At 44.3% G+C, this 17,246-nt stretch overlaps 1 protein-coding gene across 1 annotated transcript in view; it reads right to left on the bottom strand.

The window, feature by feature from the left end:
* KCNH5 (potassium voltage-gated channel subfamily H member 5) overlaps positions 1-16,610 on the bottom strand; it is a gene marked incomplete at its 3' end in the record, with an annotated part of 150,386 nt that extends 133,776 nt beyond the window's left edge. The window contains exons 1-2 of the mRNA XM_082283177.1: positions 16,404-16,610; positions 3,051-3,174 (exon numbers count right to left, since the gene is read on the bottom strand). Of these exons, the coding sequence (XP_082139303.1) occupies positions 3,051-3,174; positions 16,404-16,476 (197 nt within the window). The 5' untranslated portion in view covers positions 16,477-16,610. The remainder of the gene's footprint in view (positions 1-3,050; positions 3,175-16,403) is intronic.
* Between the last annotated feature and the right edge of the window lie 636 nt (positions 16,611-17,246).

Raw genomic sequence — 17,246 nt, 5'->3', positions numbered from 1 at the left:
GCTAGCTCACTTTCACCTGGCAGAGCAGATGAAAGTTCTTCCACCTAAAAATTCCATACATTTTAGCACTCACTTATACCAATTATTCTATACATCAGCCCAAGCTACACATGCAATTTTGCCATGTGAGCTCAGGAAGAACACATATCAACTCCCATCACCCAATATAGCCTGACTTCTATGTACAATATGCTTTTTATATAGTGCCTGTGAAACTAAGGAGACTGGCACTTGTACTGAGGGGTTTCTAAGCAATTTTCCTGCCTGTGGGAATATTGCTGCTGATTAAAAAGATGAGAGAAGTGCAAAATCAAATGAATTACCAGCCTGTCACACATCTAACTCATTGCCTGACCTGGAATAAAAATCACTCACACCTCCAGTGCCTTCAGTTGATCCACCCCTCCCCATGATCTGTATCAGGCAAGACCATCTCAGACTTAAAATCCCAGAATCACAGAATTATTTAGATTGGGAAAGACCTTTAAGATCATCAAATCCAGCTGTTAACCCAACACTGCCAAGTCCATCACTAAACCATGTCCAGGAGTGCCACACCTACACGGCCTATGAACAGTCCCAACGTAGGGAATGGGGTGGGAAAGAGAATATAGTGAATACTCACTGGACCACCAGGAGAAAAGCATGGCTGAAAGATGATTTTGAGGCACTTATAGCCTGAGGCAAACCGACCAAACATTGCCATATTTATAAATTGTCCTTTATCACACTCATGATCAGTAATAAAAACAACTTGAACCAGGGGCTAGATTTACATCATTTGTATCTGTATATTTAATTTGGTTGGATTTTTGGCACTGAAAAGCAGACCCTTCCAAAACCTGCAATAAGGGTGTGGCACTACAGCACTCTTAGCTCAGAGCACTTGTCTTAGAGCAGTAAAGCAAACATTGCATATAAAGCAAATGTTATATATAACATAGCATAACATCATCTGGGCAAAACTGGACTGGGAGCATGACTCAGAAAAAACTATAAATAATAGCCCCAGATATAAAAAAAAAACCTCCAGTGACATTCTGCTGAGTAGCCTAAGCAGGCACCATTGGCCTTTAAAACCAATCATCTCCATATGTCTTATCAGAGCTGCTCCAACTACTCTGGAAGGCTACCTGTTCCACGTTAACCATGCTGAAAATCTGTCTAGCTCTCACTTAATCCAAAATCTGTCCAACTCTCTCACATCTGGAATGTCTCCTAACACGCAAGAAACATCACACAGCACATGTAACTCACAGAATCCCTCAATGGTTTGGGTTGGAAGGGACCTTAAAGATCATCTCATTCCAACACCCTGCCATGGACAGGGACACCTTCCACCTGATCAAGTTGCTCAAAGCCCCATCCAACCTGTCCAAGAGCCAGACACAACAGTGTTGGTCATGCTTTGAATGTAGAGAGGGCTCCCCTCAAAATCCAGAGGGGGGTGTCTAGAACGAAGATGAAAGAAAAAAAAATCTTTTCTACCAGTTCCATTTTTCACAGTAATTCCTCCTCGGTTTGTATGATTCGCCTGAATGACCTGTTTGAATGTGGTCAAAACAGGATCCTTATAAATGGTAACAGGAGATTATCACATTCAAAACAAGCACCCAGATGGAATAAATCTTTTGGTCCACTCAATATTTGAAGCACACAAGCATCATTATGAGACAGGAACTGCTAAACCTTCGCTTCCTCAACAGTTTCCTACAATCCCATTCTGTATTTGTAATTATTTTAATGTGCACAGGCTATAAAAGTGTTGGCTCACAGCAAACATAGACAGTTCAATATAGAGGATGGCAGAGAGCAGAGGGCAAAGTGTGTATGTATCTCCAGAGAAGCTGTGATAAGGCTGTTTCCTGCAGCCCCCCAGAGTGTATTGATGCTGTTGCTACTGTGTGAATGAATATTTCATTTCAACAGCACGTGCCCATCTCCTGCCTCTTGCCCCTGGGAGGATACTTGGCTGCACAGAGCAATCCTAGATCCCACTTCCTCCTCTTCCCTGCAGATGAGAGCAGTGACCACACATCAGCAGGTGTTGCTTTCTGGAGAAGGCAGTGACTGCCATCCAGGGACAGGCTCACTGCCCACCCTGCTCCTGCCAGCTGAAGCATCAGCTGATCCCCAGTGTACAGCAGCATCATCTCTCAGAAATTATCACTGTAGATCACAGAATCACAGAACCACTGAATGATTTGGGTTGAAAGGGACCTTAAAGATACCTGGTTCCAAATCCCTGCCAAGGGCAGGGACACCTTCCACCAGACCAGGTTGCTCAAAGCCCCATCCAGCCTGGCATTGAACACTTCCAGATGTTCCGTCCTCTGTCCCCAGTGCTTGGAATAGGTTGCTCCCTGAAGGCAGAAAGGGAAAACCTACACAAACTTGCATCTCAGCCCTCCCTTCTTGCCTCTGTCCCTCATTTGCTTTGCTTACACACACATTCACATACATCAGGGAGCCAGTCCTTCCCCAAAAACATCTCTTTTTAAAGGATGCAGCAGGCACAGCGCAAATGCACATCCAGCCACAAATCACAGCTGCTCGCTCCTGAAAAACCACCAATAAAAGAAAAAAGCCATAAAGCTGCAATGCTTAGAGTAAATATATCAGCAGCTTAATCACTCTCTTGGGAATAAAGATGCACTTTGTGCATTACTGGGCTCTGTGTGTGCTTAATAACAGGGGCCAGCGTGGGTTACAGAACAGCCCACTGCCTCCTGGCATGGTAACAGCAGAACTCAGAACAATCCAGCAGAAGTGCCTTTGAACTATATTACCTAAAACCCCACTCTGTTTACTGGATCATTAGCCAGAGTATATTCTCACCAATACGAGCCAGGATAAATTTCAAGGTGCTTTACCATGTATAAGTTCTGTGTAAGTCGCCGGTTTCATCCATTTAAAGCCTGTTTTAAGACTTCAACATCTGCAAAACAATGCCTTTACATCAATCCTTTCTCCCAAAATCTCACCATTCTTCCCAGCAGATTAAAAGCTTTCAAGTGCACCAAGTGGCAGCAAACACACAGTGGGCATACCTGCAGGTGCTACTCTTCTGCATGACGTCAGCTCGGTGGTATCCAGAGAGTTTACAAAATCCGTCATTACTATAAACTACGGGCCAGTCCACAATCTGGGCGTTTCCCAACAAAAAACTGGATTCTGAAAGGACAAAGAGCAAAAGAGAGAAAGGGCTGTTGTCAGTGGCAAAGTACAATGATCCTCCTTGTGTTACACAGGAGATGCAGAGTTATTCGTGACAGTAACTTCTATCATGATGCTTCAGAGGGAACTGAAATCCAAATGGACATTGGAAAAGAATTTGTGATGAAATAGGGTAACTCCTGGTAATGCAAGTAGCTTCCTACACCCCAAAATACTGATATAAGCACCAGTGCTTTAACAATTTAGAAAGCATTCATTTATTCACATCTGGGCGAGATACTATGTTTTATTTTCATTTCATACATATCTTGAAAGCAACATTAAATTAACTTACAAACTGAGTTTTAAATGCTGAATTGTATGCGTGCCCAAAGCTGATGATGACTCTTTTGCTTGAGAGAAGTGATTTTTTTCTTCCTGTCAGGTCTGAGTGTGTTTTGCAGGACACAGTCAGCATCCCTGGGATGAGGGACAGAGTGCCAGGAGCCGCTGGGAAAGGGTGAGTTGCACCCACCACGTCTCATGGTACACCACGTGCCACACCACATCTCAGAGTGTGGGTATTAAGTGGCCCACATGGAAATTTAGCACAATCTGGGAGCTCACAGGTGCCAAAGGGACTTCAGCTGATTCAAAAGAGGTAAAGGGCCTGCAAGAAATCTGGAGAGGGAATTTTTATAATGGCTCAAAGTGATAGGACAAGGGGGAATGGCTTCAGAATTACAGAGGGCAGCTTTAGATTAGATATTGGGAAAAAAGTCTTTACTGTGAGGGTGCTGAGGCACTGGGCCAAGTTACCCAGAGAAGCTGTGGATGCCCATCCATGGAATTGTTCAAGGCCAGGTTGGATGGAGCTTTGAGCAACCTGGTCTAGTGGAAGGTGATCTTTAAGGTCCCTTCCAACCCAAACCATTCTATGAATTTCAGTGGCAGTCAACCAAAAATACAAATAGGTGGGGTTGGCACATCCTGATAACATGCACCCATTGCTCTAAGTACAAAATACGGGCAGGGAGTATTTCTAGGAGGCTGAACTCAGGTTTAAATATCACTTCAATCATCTGTTCTTTGAGTCAGTGCCTACAGTTTGTATGCATGGACTGGCACCAACACATTATGAGTTAGTCCTAAAATAGTTTAATTCTTCCATCCCTGCTTTTAGCAAGGCATTTCCAAAGAAAGGAAATACCCATTTTGCTTAAACACAATGTTGTAGGGATTTTATGCTCATTGACACTGTAAACATTCATAATTTTGTTTTCAGAAATAATACTCTCACTTAGCAGAGGTTTTAAAATTGTAGTCCACAGTAATCTTCAGTGTTTTATTTATTTTTACTGGTAGTTTTCAATTTCATTTTGACTACAGCTATGGAACTATGTGGTCCCATTCACTAGTGATAAAACGCTTTAAAAATATAACTATTAACAATCATTGTTGCATAAAAATTATAGGAAATGTTCCTTTCAGCAGTTCTTGTGGGGAAAAAAATAAGGATATTTTTACAAATTTTCCTCATAATAGCCCAAGAATGGCTATGACAACAACAGACATTTATTCAGGTGTGCACATTGATTTTCACATAAAAGTGATACTGAGTTTGCATGAGCTACATATGCCCTACTCAGAGTGCTAATAACTGAGACTGGATTGTACATTCTGCAAATATTATTCGATTGAATAATGACCATGTACTAAAAAAAATAGTATTTCTTTTTTCTTTATAAGCATGAATTTTGAAAAAAAATAATCTGGAGATTATTGGATTTTCTACAGAAAAGCAGATTTTAAAATATTTAAAAGCCAGTCAATGGGAGGAATAGAAGTTTGGATTTTGTGAAATCTAACACTTTTAAGCTCAAGGCATTTATTCAGATCCATCACAAATATTCTTTAAGCCTAAATATCAACTTTAAAAATTTGCTTTCCTGCCCACAGGAAGATGTTCTTGCTACAAGCAGCAGGAGACATGGAGTAAAGCCTGAGCACTACATAAAATATCCCTGGATTTCCACAGCCCCTTCTGCTAGGACTCAGCCCAGCTCAGGGAACACCCTAAACCCCTGGCGACCAAAGGTTTGTTGGAGCTCATCCCACCGTACTGATGTTCCCCCCACACCTGCATCTCCTCTGATGCCTAAAGATTTTTTAGCTTTTTATATCTTTTCATATATTTGTAGCCTTGTAGATTTTTAATATAGAGTTGTACACTTTCTAGTACTTTTCCTGCCCTTTCTCATAATAAGCTAACCCTTTTCTAACACATTCTTGAAGTTCTGTTTAGTCTTATACTTAGGAGGAGAATTTCTGATAAGGACATTTTGTTTTCAACCTGAACTTAAGAGATATAACAAGAAAACAGGGCAAAGAAGCCCCTGGACAAACTTCAAAGGGCTGACCCAAGGGTGGGTTGGTGGCGTAACTGATTTCCTGTTGGGTGTACTGGCCAGATACACTAATTAATTAGCCTCACAAAAATTGTAGAAATCCTTGTTCACGTGTGCACAGAGCCATATTTGTGCACCTGAAAGCTTTCATTAAAGCGTTGCTTTTTATCCTACCACTTTAACACTCTTGCAAGGTTTTCTGCCTTTTGTTATTAGGCAGCACCTCCAGTTTAGCAAAGGGGAGACACCCCCAGCCCCCCAAACCCACCGAGCCTTCCCCATGGTTGCCACCCCATCACCATCATGCTCCAGGAGCTAGAGATGCTGGGAGCATCAGCAATTCTGGATTTCCCATCCCACAGGGAAACAACCCAAGGTTGCAACGACCCTCAGGTTAGATTTGGAAAGACTGTCCTTATAGAACCATCTTTGGCCAAAATTCTGCTCACACATCTCAGCACAAAGGGCACAGCCTGGCAATGATGCACTCAGGGATGCTCTGCACATGCCTGAGCTCCCCAGAGGGCCACAGTCCAGAAGCAAAAAACCCTCCTGCTGCAAAGCCTCCCCATCCACAGACATTAACTCGATTGTGCATTCCCACCACGTCACTGTTTCAGGGCACGGAGCACACAGCACACATGGTGCAGCCAGATAAACAGCATTTAATGGTTGTCTTCTGTGGATTTTATACTTCTTTGCACCTGAGGGTCTCAAAATATTTGATAAAGCATTCACCAAGCTGATCAAATCCACAAGAAACCTGGGAGGGGACAAAACATAAACCCAAGCTATTGATAAATTGTTGTGGGTTTGTTTTGTTTTTTATTCTAAATCCTGTAAAATTTGTGGTAAAAAAAAGACACTAGAAATATCTTGGTAGATATTAGTATTTCTAATTTTTAAGGTAAGATCAGATCCATAGTATATAGAATAGAAGCCTGACCAGATATTAGAAGGTGTTTTCTTTTCTCCCCTTGAATTTTCCTTTACTTAATTGACTTCTGTTTTTTACCCTTGTCTCCTAAGCAAGTAAAGCTCATTCATCCATGCTCAGCACAGGAATATGAATCGTAGAATCTTTTAGGCTGGAAAAGACCTCCAAGATGATTGAGCCCAACTACAAACCCAGCACTGCCAGGTCCACTACCAGTATCTGTGTGTGTGTGTGTGTGTGTGTGTCCAATTCCAGCTGAAGGAAAATCTTGATTCAATGTTTGCCTCTTGTTAGAGATCAATAAATCCAGCTGTGGGCAGAAAACCACAGGGATCCACGTTTCATTAATGCTGCTGCTCACTGAGCAACTTGATAAAATTGAAGGAAGAACAGGTCAGTGTCTGACCCTTGGGTTTTATTGTGTACCCAAATCTCAGTATCCACAGGACTCTCTGTATTTAACCTACCCTATATTTTATCAGGAGCCATGTTATTTTATTCAACCCAGACACAATTAATTCTTCCATATTTCTACAGTTACAGACCATAACTCCAGGCAGATTTAATTCTACATGAGCCAGTCCATACCCAGCTGTAAAAATCCAAACTATGTACTGGATGACAGGACACTTTGAGAGAACCTCTCTTTTTTTGACCATAATTTTATAAAATCATATCATCACTAACTACTCTTTGAAAGTCCATTTCTTCAGTTCCCTTCCCTGAGGATGGATTCACAGCCACTCCTGGACTAAATCCACCTGCATGTCTGACGTCTGTATTTCTGCAATTCAAATTCACAATTTCCTGGCTAAGAAAGGTCATCACAGTAGTGTCTTTGGTTATGATTTCCATGACTCTATGGCAAATTCCACTCTGTCCAATTTCCAGTTGTCTGCCTGAACCAGGTGTAAGAGACAAGGGCTGGAAAAAAACCTCATTTTATCTCCATCTCCAGTTGCCACAGGGCAGCCAAGGATGGAGGTGTTCAGACTCCCTTCATAGGAGAGGCAGCTTCTCCTTCCCTGCTCCAATCTTCAACAGATGAAAGGGATGTTTTGTGCCTTCTTCAGAAGAAAAAGGAGCCAACATAAGGTCTGGAAATGGCAGGGTGATGGGCATGGCAAGGACACCAGCACTGGGATCTCTACAGCCATAGTCCTGTCAGATCCAACAGACAAGAGCTGTATTCTGCAAGCAAGTCTCTTGAGAGAATATGTTATATTGGAGGCATTCTCAATAACAAGTGTTTCTTAAGAGAGTTTAGTTACTCATAACTGGATATTACTGACTCCAGCCACTACACCAACACCAGAACACATGAATTTACTTTAATTATGTCACAACTTCATGGAAAGATCACAACAGGGATTGCCAAGGATAGACAAAGTTAAGAATGGCAGGGCATAAATACAGCTGATGTTCTGCTGTAAAGGGCTGGAAACTAAAACTTGTGCAGTGCCCATGCTGTGGCCCAGAAAGGGAAATCTTCTCTCTCCTTGTACAGCAACTCTCAATCTCACAGGTATTTTACTACAGAGGCTGGGGACTTCCCCACCGGTCCACAAGACACTGGTCACTGCTGAAAGCAGGACAGTGACTCTGAGAGATGCTGGCCGGATCCAATATATGGTGGAACTCCAGGAAACTGGGATCCAGATGACCATGGTGTGGTATCTCATACTGAAAACATTTCTATGCAGCTAATTTCAAAACTCATACAATGATTGTTCTGAAATCTCCAATGATGTGTTTTTGGATTTCTCTGACGCACTGAAAGTGCACTTCACATTTCCTTACAGATAAAAGGTCAATTTTTATTATTTCTAAGCTTGTCTTGGTGTCATTGCCTCCACCAACCATCTTCTCCAGCCATTCCCCTTTCTGATGTACTGTAGAGAGCCCAAATCACAACTCTGTAGGTTGTGTATGCTCCTTGAGTAGACGCCTCCAAGCACCAGAGTCTGTCTGTAAGGAAAGCAGGGTCTGCCAGCAGACTCGTCTGTCTCAGAGTTGCCAGATTCCTCTGAGGGAGGCAGTGGGCCTTTTATTAGCTAATATAACTCTCCTATTTACAAGGTTTAATGCTGATGGCAAGGAAATGGGGTATTAGAGGCATACAGTCAGCAAAACTTCAGGTTGGAAAACACAATTGAGGAAAATAATTTTTTAAAAGGCACTGCATTTGCTGTTGCCATGCTTCTATTTTGTAAAAAGGCTCTTTTGTGTGAAAGCAGCCTATGCTGTAGAGCAGCAAGCCTTTAATCTTACTCTACCTTGCAGTAGCTAGCACTCAACACAGTGCTGAGCCTTGTGTTTGCTATTAAAATAAAATAAAAAGACCACAGTGTGCAAGCAATTTTTTTAACTAACGAAATGCCCAAAGCAGTGTAAAATTCGTGTTATGTAATGACAGGAGAGCAAGAACAGCTAAATCATTCCAGAAGATATGCTTAACCAAGTGAGAAACATTGTCTCTAATCATCTTTTCTCAAGAATGCTTGGGTACCACTTGCAACCAAAATTGTTTAAATCACCATTTCTGAGAATTCCATCTCTTCTCAAGGAAACAGGAAACTGACCTTTTTTAGAAAGGTCACCACTGAAAAGATGCTGTAAAGAAAATAAAGTAGTAGCAGAACACAAACAACAATAATGATTATAATAACAAAAAGAAGCAGTGTTTCCCTCTATGAACGAATTCCTACATCTAACAACTTTACACAGAGCTGTGCTTCAGAACTACCACCCTTCCACTGCAGAGCAAAGGCAGCCTAGACCTCACAGGGGCTGTGAAAAATCTGGAAATTGCCTTTTTTTGCTAATATAAAAGCCCCAAACCACTTCAACTGCTGTCAGCCGATTCTCCTCATAACTACACAGGGTCAGCATATTGCTGCAGACTTGTTCAGAGCATCTTGGAAAACTGGTGGTGCTCCTCTGTGTGTGTATTCAGGAGGGGTGTCCAAAAACAGTTCTCTTTTTTAATTTTCTTAGCTTTCCTGAGCAGGTCTTGGCCCTGACAGTGCCCAGTGTTGTCTGTGGTGACTCCAACCACATGCTCAAGATGTGCTGCATCCCCATGGAGTACAGAGGAAGATCCTAAGCCCTTTTGGAAGGCACAGCCCTCTAAAATCTGCCTCAACAGGCACCAACATCCCTCCAGCTCTGGGGTCGGCTGCAGACGAACCTCTGTTCTTGAAGCAGCAACCTCCAACAGCACTTTGTACTCCAGTCTGTAAAACCACAGTGCTGTTTTCTAACAAAGCTATAATTTCCCCAGTGTCTTTAAAGCATGCAAAATATCAGTGCCATCCAATTTACCCAGTACATTAAGTGTTGCTTGCCTGAAAAAAAAAATTCTCCATGGACCAACTCTTTACGTCACCTTTCTGTGCCAGTGTTGTCTTTATTTAAAACTAATATTATGAAGATGCAACGAGGGCTAAACCCAGAGCAAGGTGACTATGCTGAAATGATCCATTTCCTGCCCCAAAAACGTGCTCCTCAAATAAAACAGAAGACGAATAATCCAGCACTGGCTGAAGTATTAAATCCACATGTAAGTCGCTCAGCTGGGAACACAGCAGCTTTCAGCAATTTAGCAAGCGAGCTCAAGAAGAAAAATTAAGAGTCTGCCTGAAATTTACCTCCTGAAAACTTAGAAAATTAACTGTAATCATTTGGAATGTGGAAGCCCACAAACAGCCCCAGCCTTTACCGCGGCACATCGCTGACCCCAGGAAGAGCTCTGAGGCAATAAGGACATGAGAGCATCTCTATGAATTACCTGAAAAATGACATTTCGTACAATTCTGATCACAGTTTCTCCCCCACACATCCATTTATCCTAGAATTAAACTAACCCTCACCTATCCTGGTTATCATCCAAATGCCACTGCTGAATCTGCTCTCTATTAAAATTATGCAGAACACAACATAGATGTACTGAGACTAAATTTAAACTGGAGCATGCTGCAGCTCTCACTCAAGGCACACAGGCACCCTCAGGGAGCAACCAGAATCCAGACTTCCAGCTTTACACAAATGAGAGCACTGGCTTCACATTCCCAGAGGAGAAGATTGTGGTAATTGTGGTAACAGGAGCTGTTCAGACACGGGGCTCCTCTTGCAAACACTGAGCCCACAGCAAGTCCCAGCTGCAGTTCCACAGAGCCTGGCTGCTTCTCAAAAAGAAACATGTTTGGGCAGAAAATCGGCTGCATCTCCTGTGCTCTCCTCTCTGTGCCAGTGGCTGAAGCAAAGCTTTCAACAGGACTGGTCCCAGAACCCCTCCCGGGTGTGGAGTCAGTCCCTGGCCACTTGGGATACCCGGGGCTTAGCATTTGCAATAGCCAGTCCCCTGAGTGTGCTGATTAAACAAGTATTGTCCTGGTTTTTTATCTGAAAAGCAGATTATTAGAGTACCAACTCCAAAATCTTCTATTATTTAATGTTATCAAATCAGAAAATCCTATTTCCTTCAGCTATCCAAGAGAATAACTTAAAATCCCAGTTCACCACCAGACAGCACCCTGTAAAACAGGCTAATTAAATGTATTTCCACTTCCTGACATTATTCTTTGGCTGTATATTCCTTCCAACTGCAATAAAAAAATCAGAATGTTTCCTCAAAAAAAAAAAATCAATTTAATTTTTTTCCTTCTCTCAGGTTTCAACATTAACCTGGGAATGCAGCAACTCTTGCAGTGACCTCTTGTGGCAAGTGCTCAGCAGCACTCAAGCTTCCCCCCAAAGGAAAGGCTACCTCTCCCACCACCCCACCCATCACAGAACGAAATAAACAAAAAGAGAATGAGAATGAGAATGAGAATGAGAAGAGAAGAGAAGAGAAGAGAAGAGAAGAGAAGAGAAGAGAAGAGAAGAGAAGAGAAGAGAAGAGAAGAGAAGAGAAGAGAAGAGAAGAGAAGAGAAGAGAAGCAGACCCACAATTAGAAATGAGACCACAAAGCAGCTGATCATATCTCACGTAAATCCAGATTTTCCTTTAGCTAACAATATGGCATTCTTTAAGTTTCTAAATTAATAAAATGGCACAGAGCTTCCATAACTATTTTTTTTTAAGTAAAAATAAACATTTCAGACCATGCAGAACTCCCCCAGTTTCAGCAGCAGTCTGATATGCTTTATCCATCTGCACTCAGCGAGCCCACTTGAAAAGCAAGGAAAACAGGGTGTCTGCAATTGAAAACTCCTCACATATGTCATCTAGTAATGCTTGTCAGTGTAAAAATCCACTTTGCATTGATTTACATGTCAGCAAGCACCCAGCAGTCACAGAAACTGCAGAAGGAACCCTGTGCCTTCGAATGCCAAAGAAAGCCCTGATGACATCAGCTCCTTGGTCATCCCTTCGATAACTTCTGAGCTGAACTGGAGGATGGAAACTTTCACTGCACAGTGCCTCCTGCTTTTATGCAGGGATTTAGGGAACTGCTGAGCTCTACATTTTCCTTGGAGAATCCCCAGTGACAGACATCCAGTAAACTTGAAGTACCTCGCTTTAAAGAACTTTCTCTCTGCAGCATGTGTGATTTAATTGGTGCCAGAAGAAAATGCAGCTCATTTTAATATAGGGGAGAGAAGCCCACATGTATCACATCCCACGTTCCCGCCTGTAAGACAGGAACCCTACACAAGCTAGTAAGAAGAAGAGCCAAGAAACATTTATTTTATCTGTAATACCAGCAGAATAAAAATTAAAAAGGTGTCTTACCGCTACACATGACACTTGTTTTCCCTCCCTTTCCAGGTAACCTGCCTTGACAGCAGTCACGTGTGAACAACGCTGATCCTTTCACCCATCAGTCACAGGGACCCAGAAGGGCAGAAAGGTCTGTGTGAAGGACCTGCTTTTCAGGAACATGGCATAAAGGGAATTGAATGCTAGCTTCATTAAAACTCACGCTGAAATTCCCATGTAAGCCTTACAGAGCTATGATTTCCTTCCAGTGCCAAAATGCACTTGTGAAAGACCCGCTTTCACGAGGAAGCTTTTAAGAGTTATTGCAACAGAAACAATATCCAATAGTGATGACTCTTATCATATAAGATTATATACAGTTTTTCACAAAATTCATCCCCTCTTCCAAACTGTTAGCAGTCTTTATTGCAGATTGCTGCTGAGTCCCAAAGTTACCCTTTCCACAAATTCATGCTCTTACCATAAAAGCAAATTATGCCATTAACATGGATTTAATTTTTCTGCTGATACAATCTGTGAAGGCAAGACAGATGTGCATGGCTCAACTCACTGGATGACTCTGCCCATGGGACAGGTCAATGAATCCCTGCACTTCCACAGTGCTGAGCACAGGTCAGTATCAGTAGGAGCTCTGAATGCACTGAAGAAGCAGACAATAATGTCAGTAATAATGGGCACAGACTGCTCAGAACATCTTGGGAGAGAACACTGCCCTTAGGATCATCCTTATTAAACATCCCAAATACTAATGGCAGTAAAAGGCAGTCACCTTAATGTGATTTAGCTCAGTGCTCTCACAAAACACCTCTTCTTTCAGCTCAGCAAAACACCTGGTGCTCTTAAGATCTAGGGCACAGCCAAGGCTGTAGCAAGATCGTATCAAATCTTTGTGAGCCTCAGTGTATTTTCACTGTGCTTTAAAAGAAGGAAAAAAAAAAAAGATTGCAGAGAGTGCACTGAGATTACCCTGAAGACAGGTCTGGGTGTCCTCAGGGCTTGTCCCTTTCACCAACCACAGCAGCCCTAAAGACAGACCCTGCTGCTCCCCACGGGCTTTGGCTCTCCTTAAGTGGAGCTCAGCTGTGGTGTGGGCAAAGAACCTGCAAAGCAGAGGCTGCCATGCACCACCCCATGCTTAGGGAAGCACCTGCAACCTGTGATGCTGCCCAATAAAACACTTCACAAGCTCCAAGATGTAATATCGTCTCTAAAAGAGACCTTCCCAGGGCAAGGAGACACTGTGGCACCTGTCCATCACTTTGACAGCTGCTCCGTCCTTCCCAAACACATTGGCTGGGAGAGGGGCATCCAGCAGGGCAGCCCTGCTCTCCCACTCTCCAACACAGAGGGCAAAGAGCCACAGTCACCCCCTTTCACGGCCACCCCGTTCCTTTCTGCTCAGCTCCTTGGTGCTTTGCTCATGGCTGCACACAGTGAGCGCTTCTCCCACAACTTTAACCTGGTAAGCAGCCAAAGCTGAGGTAAAAAGGAAGGGTTCACAACATTCCTAAAGATAAAGTGCCCAAATAATGCTGAAAATTCAATATATGATTACTTTTAACACCAGGTCAGACACCACACCAAGCCTGCACACCGTGTTCCCGCTACACCCACTCCCAGTTCTGACTTTCCACATTGTAAAATTATTACAATTTTGCCTGTAAATTTTGTTATTAGGATCCATCTCTGGTAACTCTGAGTAATTTGTCTCCATCTACACTTCATTTTGAAGCCATTGCTTCCATTTCACCTGAAGAAGAGTCTATCTGCTGAAATACCTGCCTAATTTTTTCCAGCAGTACCCATAGAAGTAATTCTAAACCTAATAGAAGTTATTACCTGTATCTACAAACCTTCTCTTGGTTGTTCAGAAAAGATTTACGATCAAGAAGTGCAATGGGATTGCATAAATGTGACAAATCTCAAAGGAGAATGTTCCTGAACCAGAAACAGTGACAGAAAGCCTTTTTTTTTTTTGGGGGGGGGGGGTGCACACTGAAGATGTATTTAAAAAAACAATCATCAGTCTTTCCTTCATCCCATTCCTCTAATTGTCAGTGAAAAATCCTTTGGAACCTGGTGAATTCAAGTGTAAAAACAAGCCCAGCAGACAGTCAGCAGACCAAATCCTTGTCTTCTACCAAGCACTGGCAGGAGATACTTGAACCAGATTTGCTCCACTGTATACTATTAAGTTTGGATTAAACAGTGCTGAATCCAATGAAAATTACTATTTCTATAAAGGACAAATAAGGCTATGTCCTGGATGACAAAAATAAGAATTAAATCATGTTTCAGCTCACAACACTGACAACTTACATGAGTTAAATACAAATTCCCAATCTACTTTCTTCTTTGTGTCCAACAGGGAAGATTTGCCTCTCTAGCTAACATCAAGCTTAGACATCATCAGCGGCACAGAAAAAGCAAAATGAATTGCCAGATCAGCATGATTTATGCTCCTAAATCAGACCAGGTTTAAAACTGGAGGGGATACGTGCTTTTAAAGCATAATGTTCGAAAGCCTTCTGAACTTTTCCAATTTTTGATAGCTCAAAGCTTTACTGAGCTTTCATCAGGGAGGATGTGTGATTTAATTAGAGCACAATACATAACCATGGCATTCCCAAACCATGCTCCCAGCCCTGCCACCAACATGCTGCATGACCTAGGGAAATCAGCTGTGATGCCCCAAGTCCCCATTTACGCCACAATTTGAAGAACAGGTTGAGAAAGCCTCAGTATGTCCTCTTCCACAAGGAGCCGTGAAGTGTAATTAAATTCCACCCAACACTTTGAAATTGTCAGAGGGAAAGTGCTGTATAAACGCCTATTAATTACGCCTGCATTTAATATTCTGGGAAATAAATACACTATTGTGGGAAACCAGCTCTTGGAGATTGTGCAGCTCCAGGGCTTGACAAGGAGTCAGCTGCCAGCCACAGAACTGACAGAGGCAAGACCAGAGGGAGGAAGCCCCCAGAAATGGCTGATGGCTCAATACAAAGCTGGCATTTTAACATGCAACATTTTAAAACAAATTCCAACTCATCCCACTCCTGCTCAGGAGGAAAATCCACGAATCACCAATTCACTACCTGCTGTCAAGGTACTCATACCAGACCACACTGGTATGAATGTGGGGTACATCCAGCACTGTGCAATATGGAAAGGTGGAAAGGAACACTTTTCAGCATGATTTCACATGCCACTGGTGTCTTGATTAATACTAAATGTGGTACCTCATCACAATGCTCTGCTCTGCCCACCTTTCCCACTCCTGTCACCAGGTGTACACTGGCATAGCAGGGCTTCCCCAGGGCAGGGTCACCCTAAACTTGGGCTGACCAAGGAGTTACCTTTCAGCAAATCCAAAGCACATTTGTGCAAACACTCCTGTGTCACAGTGGTTAAGTGCCAGTGCAAAAACTGTATTAAAAAATGCATGTAACTAGCACAGGACTTGCCTAAAGCAGCATCTACATCAGCACACCCAAAGAGACAGTGGGCTGCAAACATATCGTAACTTTAATGCAGCTGTGCAGAGCGCTCTTAATGAGTGCTTTGCGCTGGATGCAAGGGTGAAATTAACTCCTGCAGCAAGGAATAATTGGATACCACACAGTCCTGAACTAGCCCTGTAAATATTCACCTAACAGAGGAGCCGTAAATGACCAACTGCAGACAGTTCTTTTCCCATTTGCTCAGCCACAGCAGTACCATCATCCAAACCACAGTCACTCCCTCACCGCTTTCCCGGTACCTTTGCCACAGACTTCAAAGTGTCACAGAATTGCAAAAAACTTTGAACCCCCCGAATGGAAATGACTGCAAGTCCTAATTATTACAAAACTAAAGAACAAGAAGAAGCGGGGGAAAAAATGACCCGATGAGCGGAGAGGAATACAATTTATTGTCTCATTTAAAAAAAAAAAAAAGGGAAAAGGGTTCAAATTGGCAGTAGCGATAGCGGTGTAAGAAGTGCGGGGAGACGGCAAGGACCGCGAGGGGATGCTCCGGAGGGGACGAGCGGATCCCGTTCCTTGAAGGCACCGCTTTGGCACGGACCCACCAGCGTGGCAACGCCGGGGCGAGAAGCCGGAGGGACGGAGGGATGCATGGACGGGCGGATGGATGGATGGCTGGCTGGATGGATGGATGACGGGGGATCTCTCACCGCTGGAGCGCCGGACGATGTTCTCCAGGAAGGTGTTCTGCGGTGCCACCAGCCCTCTCTTGCCCCCCGGCATCCTGCAGCGCCGGGCTCGGGGGCCGGGGGTGCGCGGCGGCAGCGGCGGCGGCGGCGGCGGCGGGGGGGGGCCGGCGGCGGCGGCGGCAGCGCCCGGTGCCCGTGAGTCGCGCAGGGGCGGCCGCGGCCGCTCATGGTAGAGGCGCCCCCGCGGCGGCTGCAGCGCGGTCTGGGGCCGCGCCGCGCTCCGCGCACCCAGCGCCGCGCCCGCCCCCCCTGCGCCTGCGCGCCCGCCCCGCCGGGCCGGGGGACGCCCGGGGATGGGGGGGACAGCGGCGGCGGGAGGGGATGGGGAGGATGCGGGGGTTGGCGGCGGCGCCGCGCCCCGCCGAGCGTGCCCCGCTCCGCTGATCCCCGGAGAAGTTCTGCCCTGAGCGAAACTCGCCGAAAATCCCCAAAGGCGCTGGTTTGGCACCTATACATTGTTTTGTTTGTGGTTGTTCTTTGGGGTTTGTTCTTTTCCCAGCGGTTGGGGTTGAGGGAGAACACTCGGGAATGCTTGTGTGGCACACTGGAGGGCGGCCGCACTTGGCCCGCAAAAGATAAACGCAAAGTGCGAAGTAACGTGTAAAATGCCATCAGCCTTGCCTGAAGCCATCAAGACATTTTTTTGGAGGATTCCCCCCTCTCTCCGTGCGAGGCAACAGGAGGCGAATTTGTGGCTGGAGACCTCCTTTCTCGCACTGTATTCAGGGACCCGGCTCTGCCGCGCCGGAGCCCCAGAGGCGCAGGTGAGTCAGTGCCCTGAGACGCCACACCCGAGTTTCTGGG

This window comes from Coloeus monedula, assembly GCF_965178545.1.
Source record: "Coloeus monedula genome assembly, chromosome: 6".
NCBI classification, from domain to species: Eukaryota; Metazoa; Chordata; class Aves; order Passeriformes; family Corvidae; genus Coloeus; species Coloeus monedula.
Note: the sequence above shows the minus strand (reverse complement) of the source record. Positions and strands in the feature narration are given on the sequence as shown.